Here is an 8,401-nt window from a genome sequence, read left to right on the forward strand (position 1 = left end):
CCTTCAAATTTAACTGTAACTTAGTTTGATATTGAAACCAATAACAATATTGCTCCACCAAGCGAAAGAGCTCACTCAATTGGCGAGTTGAGGCCTTGACGCCTATGGAGTGGAGAAGTCCTTTGACTAACTCCATGTATTGTGTCCGTAATGATGAGGAATTCCCCATGATTTTCCCGAAAGTTCCCCTGCTATGGATATAAAATCCTCCCGGGGTTACTCACCCTTTGGGTTTCACTTGAGCCCCACGTTGGGTGCCAGATGTTGCGAGCGAAATGACACAAAGACAAGACACAGACAAAGACACAACTCCAGCCGGAGGAAGAGAACTGCGCAAACAAGCTGCAGTTTTATAAAAAGCCCCCTTGGCAGAATTCCAGACTGCATGACTAAGCCTTCTCAGTACAGCGCATGTGCATACATGTTATCGTACAGCAAAAGGGAGTGAAATTCCTGTTTTCTTCAGAGTCTGTCCAGAGCCCTTTCTTCCTCCTTATCACAGGAAGGAAATGTTCCCTCGTTTGCAAGGGACCATTAAACTCAAGGCTGTGTCCAGACTCCTTGGCAGAACATCTTGTTTGCAAGCACGTTCTGCCCGAGCAGAGAGTCCTGTTTGCAGGCACATCTCCGCTTCCCTATTGTAGCCGTATTAACTTCCTTCAAAAAAGAAATGCAAAAAAGCAATATGGTTGTCTGAGGAGGCCTTACAAATTGCTGTGAAAAGAAGAGAAGTGAAAAGCAAAGGAGGAAAGGAAAGAGATACCCATTTGAATCAGAATTCCAAAAATAGCAAAGAGGTAAGAAAGCCTTCCTCAGTGATCAATGCAAAGAAATAGAGGAAAACAATAGAATGGAAAGACTAGAGATCTCTTCAAGAAAATTAAAGATACCAAGAGACCATTTCATGCAAAGATAGGCTCAATAAAGGACAGAAATGGTATGGACCTAACAGAAACAGAAGATATTAAGAAGAGGTGGCAAGAATACACAGAAGAACTGTACAAAAAAGATCTTCATGACACAGATAATCACGATGGTGTGATCACTCACCTAGAGCCAGACATCCTGGAATGTGAAATCAAGTGGGCCTTAGGAAGCATCACTACAAACAAAGCTAGTGGAGGTGATGGAATTCCACTTGAGCTATTTCAAATCCTGATAGATGATGCTGTGAAAGTGCTGCACTCAGTATGCCAGCAAATTTGGAAAACTCAGCAGTGGCTTCAGGACTGGAAAAGGTCAGTTTTCATTCCAATCCCAAAGAAAGGCAATGCCAGAGAATGATCACACTACCACACAATTGCACTCATCTCACATGCTAGTAAGATAATGCTCAAAATTCTGCAAGCGAGGCTTCAGCAATACATGAACCATGAACTTCCACATGTTCAAGCTGGTTTTAGAAAAGGCAGAGGAACCAGAGATCAAATTGCCAACATGCGCTGGATCATGGAAAAAGCAAGAGAGTTCCAGAAAAACATCTATTTCTGCTTTATTGACTATGCCAAAGCCTTTGACAGTGTGGATCACAATAAACTGTGGAAAATTCTGAAAGAGATGGAAATACTAGACCACCTGTCCTGCCTCTTGAGAAATTTGTATGCAAGGCAGAAAGCAACAGTTAGAACTGGACATGGAACAACAGACTGGTTGCAAATAGGAAAAGGAGTACATCGAGGCTGTATATTGTCATCCTGCTTATTTATTTTATATGCAGAGTACATCATGAGAAACGCTGAGCTGGAGGAACCACACGCTGGAACCAAGATTGCTGGGAGAAATATCAATCACCTCAAATATGCAGATGACACCACCCTTATGGCAGAAAGTGAATAAGAATTAAAGTGGCTCTTGATGAAATGAAAGAGGAGAGTGAAAAAGTTGGCTTAAAGCTCAACATTCAGAAAACGAAGATCATGGCATCTGGTCCCATCACTTCATGGCAAATAGATGGTTAAACAGTGGAAACAGTGGCTGACTTTGTTTTCTGGGGCTCCAAAATCACTGCTGATGGTGACTGCAGCAGTGAAAAAAGATGCTTACTCCTTGGAAGAAAAGTCATGACCAAACTAGACAGCATATTAAAAAGCAGAAATATTACTTTGCCATCAAATGTCCGTCTAGTCAAGGCTATGGCTTTTCCAGTAGTCATGTATGGATGTGAGAGTTGGACTATAAAGAAAGCTGAGCACTGAAGAATTGATGCTTTTGAACTGTGGTGCTGGAGAAGACTCTTGAGAGTCCCTGGACAGCAAGGAGACCCAACCAGTCCATCCTAAAGACCAGTCCTGGGTATTCATTGGAAGGACTGATGTTGAAGCCAAAACTCCAATACTTTGGCCACCTGATGGAAAAAGCTGAGTCCTTTGAGAAGACCCTGATGCTGGGAAATATTGGGGGCAGGAGGAGAAGGGGACAACAGAGGATGAGATGATTGGATGGCATTACCGACTCAATGGACATGAGTTTGAGTAAATTCCGGGAGTTCACGATGGACAGGGAGGTCTGGCGTGCTGCTGTCCTTGGGGTCACAAAGAGTCGGACACGACTGAGCGACTGAACTGAACTGATTTACAATATTGAGTTAGTTAGGTGTACAACTTCAGATTTTTTTCTTTATAGGTTTTTACAAGATATTGATTATAGTTTCTGTGTGTGTACTCAGTTGCTCAGTTGCGTCTGACTCTGACCCCATGGACAGAGCCCACCAGGCTCTTCTTTCCATGGGATTTTGCAGGTAAGAATACTGGTGTGGATTGCCATTTCCTCCTCCAGGAGATCTTCCTGATCCAGGGATCAAACCTGTATCTCCTGCATTGGCAGGTGGGTTCCTTACCACTGAGCCACTTGGGGACCCAACCCCATCCCTATTCTATATGGTAAATCCTTGTTTGTCTATTCCATATATAGTAGTGTATGTCTGTTATTCCCATACTCCTAATTTCTCTCTCCCTCCCCTTCCCCCTTTGGTAACCGTAAGTTTATTTTCAGTGTCTATGAGTCTATTTCTACTTCATAAATAAGCTGATTTGTAGTGTTTTTTAGATTCTACATGTATATGATATTATATAATGTTTGTCTTTCTTTGTCTTACTTCACTTAGTATGATAATCTCTGAGTCCATCCATGATGTTGCAAATGACAATATTTCATTCTTTTCTATGACTGTGTAGTATTCCATTGTGTGTGTGTGTGTGCTCCACAGCTTCTTTATCCATTTATCTATTGATTGACATTTAGGTTGCTGCCTTGTCTTGGCTGTTGTAAATAGTGCTGCTATGAATGTTGGGGTGTATGTGTCTTTTCCAATTAGAGTTTTCATTTTTCCTATCAATCATATGGCAACTCTATTTTTAGTTTTTAAAGGAAACTCCATACTGTTTTTCATAATGGCCGCACCGGTTTACCTTCCAATAGTTTATGAGAGTTCTCTTTTCTCCACACCCTCTCCAGGATTTATTATTTGTAGACTTTTTGATGTTGGCCATGCTGACTGGTATGAAGTGATACCTCATTGTCATTTTGATTTTCATTTCTCTAGTATTTAGTGATATTGAGCATTGTTTCATGTGCTTATTGACTGTTTATATTTCTTCTCTGGAGAGATGTCTATTTAGGTCTTCTCTCCATTTTTGGATTGGATTGTCTGTTTTTGTTTTTTTGATATTGAGTTATATGAGCTATTTATATATTTTGGAAATTAAACCTTGTTGTTTGCATTGTTTGCAAATATTTTCTCCCAGCCCATAGGTTGTCTTGTTGTTTTGTTTATGGTTTCCTTTGCTGTGCATAGGCTTATAAATTTGATTAGGTTCCACTTGTTTATTTTTGCTTTTATTTCTATTGCCCTGGGAGTTTGAGGCAAGAAAATATCATTGTGATTTATGTCTGAGAATGTTTGCCTGTGTTCTCTTCTAGGAGTTCCATGGTCCCTTTTGTGTCTTATATTTAAACGTTTGAGCTATTTTGAGTTGATTTTTGTGTATGGTGTGAGGGAGTTTCTAACTTCATTGATTTACATGCATCTGTCTAGCTTTTGTAACACCACTTGCTGAAGAGACTGTCTTTTTCTCCATTGTATATTCTTACCTCTTTTGTTGAAGGTTTATTTCTGGGCTCTCTGTTCTGTTCCATTGATCTGTGTATCTGTTTTTGTGCTAATACCAGCCATTTGGCTACTATCGCTTTGTAGTATTATCTGAAGTCTGGGAGGGTTATTCCTCAAGCATTGTTCTTTTTCCTCAGGGTTGCTTTGGCAATTCTTGGTCTTTTGTAATTCCATGTATTTTTGCATTATATGTTATAACTGTAAAAAAAATGTCAGGGACAATTTGCAAGAGATCGCAGTGAATCTGCAGATTGCTTTGTGTTGTATATTCATTTTAACAATATTAATTTTTCAACTCCAAGAGCATGGATTATCTTGCCATTTCTTTGTATCATCTTCAATTTCCTTTATCAGTGGTTTTAAAGTTCTCAGTATATAGGTCTTTCCACCACCTTGGTTAGGTTTATTCATAGATTTTTTTTTTAATGTGATTTTTAAAAGTGATTTTTTTTCTGATATTTCATTGTTACTGTGAAGACATGCACAGATTTCTGTATATTAATCTTGTATTCTGTTATCTTGCTGAATTCATTTATTAGTTCTAATGTTCTTGTATAGAGTCTTCAGAGCTTTTCTAAATATAATATCATGTCCTTGGCATTGAAAGCAAAAGGAGAAGGGGGCAGAAGAGGATGAGGTAGTTAGCTAGCATCCCTGACTCAATGGGCATAAATATGAGCCTAACTCCAGGAGATAGTTGGAGAAGGAAATGGTAACCCACTCCAGTATTCTTGCCTGGAGAATCCCAGGGACAGGAGCCTGGTGGGCTGCCATCTATGGGGTCGCACAGAGTCACACAGAGTCGGACACAACTGACGTGACTTAGCAGTAGCAGCCAGGAGACAGTGGATTACAGCGGAGCTGGGCATGCTGCAGTCCATGGGGTTGCAAAGAGTCAGACATGACTTAGCAACTGGACAACAACAATAGCCTCTTCAAATAGTAACAGTTTTACTTCTTCCTTTCTAATTTGGATGACTTTTACTTATTTTCTTGCCTAATTACTGTGGTTGGTAATTTTGACACTGTGCTGATTAAAAGTGGAAAGAGTGGGCGTCCTTGTCCCTAGTCTTATAGGAAAAGCTTTCAGCTTTCTACCATTGTGTATGATGTTAGCTCTGTACTTGTCATATATGGCCTTTATTACATTGAGGTATGATCCCTCTGTATCCACTTTGTTGAGAGTTATTATTATAAGTGGATGTTGAATTTTGTCAAATGCTTTTCTGCATCTATTGAGATGACCATCCAATTTTTATCCATACATTTTGTTGATGTATGGTGTATCACATGGACTAATTTGTAGATATTGAACCATCTTTGAATGCCTGGGATAAATCCCACTCAGTCATGGTATGTAATCCTTTTAATGTATTGTTGCATTTGTTTTGCTAATATTTTGTTGAGGATTTTTACATCTATGTTAATCAGTGATATAGATCTGTAATTTTATAGTGCCATTCTTGTCTGGTCTTATTATCAGGGTTATGCTGGCTTTGTAAAATGAGTCTGGAAGAGTTTCTTCCTCTTCTAATTATGGAGACGTTTTAGAAGGATTGATATAAATTCTCCTTGGAGTGTTTGGTAGAACTCACTGTGAAGCTGTCTGGTCCTGGACAGTTTTGTTGGGAGGTTTTTGAATACTAATTCAACCTCCTTACTAATAATTGGTCTGTTCAGATTTCCTATTTCTTCATTATTCAGTCTTGGGGCATTGTACATTTCTAGGAATTTATTTATTTCTTCTAGATTATCCAGTTGGTGTTGTTCATGGTAGTCTCTTGTGATCCTTTTTTATTTCTGTGATATCAATTGTAACATTTCCTATTTCATTTCTGATTTTGTTTTTTAAAAGACATTTATTCAGCATCATGATCAGACTATTACATTTAGCAATCAACAGCATGGGTGCAAAAAAAAAAAAAATCTACATTAAAACCCTTTGTTGGAATGCTTTACACTTTCCACAGAACAGAAACTAAAATAACCTGTTATACAATTAGTCACAAGTACAGTCCTCGAGTTTTTTGCCCATACACATGAGTATTGTCTAAAACATGTCTTCTTTGTAGCAGCTAGGCCCTGCCACCACTGTGCTTGGCTGAGTTCACAAATCTGTTGTAACCTGTAGCTTCCCTGTCACTTCTCTGGCTCTTCTCTCCTGCTAAGCTTTGTTTCCTGGCAGTAATTAAAACCTTCTGCCACTGCCATAGCTACTGCTGCTGCTGGAGCCACCATAGCCACCTTGGTTTCGTGGTTTGGCAAAGTATTGGCCTCCACCACCATAGGGGCCAGAACTTCTCCCTCCAAAGTTTCCTCCTTTCATGGGTCCAAAATTTGAAGATTGATTGTTGTAATTGCCAAAATCATTGTAGCTTCTGCCACCTCCAAAATTGCTTCCATCATTACCAAATCCATTATATCCATCCCCACTGCCACCATATCCGCCACCACCGCAGCTGCCACCAAAGCCACCTCGACCACTGAAGTTTCCTCCATGACCAAAGTTGTCATTCCCACCAAAACCACCTCCACGACCGCCACCAAAGTTTCCAGAACCACTTCGACCTCTCTGGCTGGATGAAGCACTAGCCATCTCTTGCTTAGACAGGGCTTTTCTCACTTCACAGTTGTGGCCATTCACAGTGTGGTATTTCTGAATGACAATCTTGTCTACGGAGTCATGGTCATCAAAGGTTACAAAAGCAAAGCCTCTCTTTTTGCCACTGCCTCGGTCAGTCATGATTTCAATTACTTCAATTTTCCCATACTGTTCAAAATAATCTCTCAGGTGATGTTCTTCAGTGTCTTCTTTAATGCCACCAACAAAAATCTTTTTCACAGTTAAGTGGGCACCAGGTCTTTGAGAATCTTCTCTTGAGATGGCCCTCTTTGGTTCCACAACTCTTCCGTCCACCTTGTGTGGCCTTGCATTCATGGCCGCATCCACCTCCTCCACCGTGGTGTATGTGACAAACCCGAAGCCTCTGGAGCGCTTGGTGTTTGGATCCCTCATTACCACACAGTCTGTGAGCGTTCCCCATTGCTCAAAATGGCTCCTCAGACTCTCATCGGTTGTTTCAAAGCTCAATCCTCCGATGAAGAGCTTCCGCAGCTCTTCGGGCTCTTTGGGAGACTCTGATTTAGACATGATGGCAGTGGAGGCGGGGAAGACTTCAACGATGCTTTCTCGGCGGCGTCCACGGGCAGAAAAAAGCTCATTTCTGATTTTATTTGTGTTTTCTCTGTCTCTTTTTTGGGAGGGTGAGTCTAGGTAAAGGTTTGACCCATTGTTCAAGGGTCAAGTATAGTTTCTGCAAACACATGCCCAAAATAAACATGTGATCTTCCTCTCCACTCCTAAGTCTGTCTTTTCTTATTTTGTTTTAGTTAAGAACATCACCTTTTGCTGAGTTAAAATCAGAGTGATCCTTGACTTTTCTCTTCCTTACACCCCACATTCAATCTTAGCGACTCTTGTCACTTCTACCTCCTGAATATTCAAGGATTTTTCTCCATATCACTGCTACCCACGTACTGGCAGTATCGTACCTCATACTTGGTAGTTCATTTTAGTGGCTTTCCAACTGGTCTCTAGTCTTTCACCACCACCCTCCTACCCCTCACTTCCCTGCAGCCTCTGGAGGTTAACACATCTGAACTTCCCAGGTTAACACTCCCCAGCTTAGAAACCTGTGATGATTCCTAGTCAGTTGTATTAACTGTCAGACCCTTTAGCATGGTTCAAGTTTGCATCAGCTGGAATTCTTTCAGTGGTAAGTAATAAAGCCAATTTGAATTGGCATGAAACTTTTTCATCAAATTGAAAAAAATCTAGATGGGTAGGACTCACTTTGAAGTGAAATTGCTGAGTCAGTGTTGTACATGCCTGCCAAGTCACTTCAGTGGTGTCCAACTCTTTGCGACGTTATGGACTGTAGCCTGCCAGGCTCCTCTGGCCATGGGATTCTCCAGGCAAAAATACCAGAGTGAGTTGCCATACCCTTCCCCAGGGGAATTTCCTGACCCAGGGATTGAACACATGTCTCCTGAGGCTCCTGCATTGCAGGCGGGTTCTTTACCACTGAGCCACCAGGGAAGCCAGGCCCAATTCCTTGCCATCTCTCTGCCTGCTTTATCCACAAGCTCCATGTGGTATCACCCCAGTTCCAGGTTATTTTCCTTGTCATCACAAGACGTTAGCCAAGAGGTGCAGCCTCATAGTCCCATTTCTGATTAATTAGGAGAAGAGAGACCACTGGGTTCTCCCAGAAACCCCAGCGAAGGTCTCAT

At 41.1% G+C, this 8,401-nt stretch overlaps 1 protein-coding gene across 1 annotated transcript; it reads right to left on the minus strand.

Annotated features, from left to right (window-relative positions):
• Positions 5,962-7,320, minus strand: LOC102177976 (heterogeneous nuclear ribonucleoprotein A1-like). The gene has a single exon (XM_018050669.1). It carries the CDS (start codon positions 7,257-7,259, stop codon positions 6,297-6,299), a length of 963 nt encoding a protein of 320 aa, XP_017906158.1. The 5' UTR covers positions 7,260-7,320; the 3' UTR covers positions 5,962-6,296.

The sequence above is a fragment of the Capra hircus genome, chromosome 7 (genome assembly GCF_001704415.2).
Source record: "Capra hircus breed San Clemente chromosome 7, ASM170441v1, whole genome shotgun sequence".
Lineage (NCBI taxonomy): Eukaryota > Metazoa > Chordata > Mammalia > Artiodactyla > Bovidae > Capra > Capra hircus.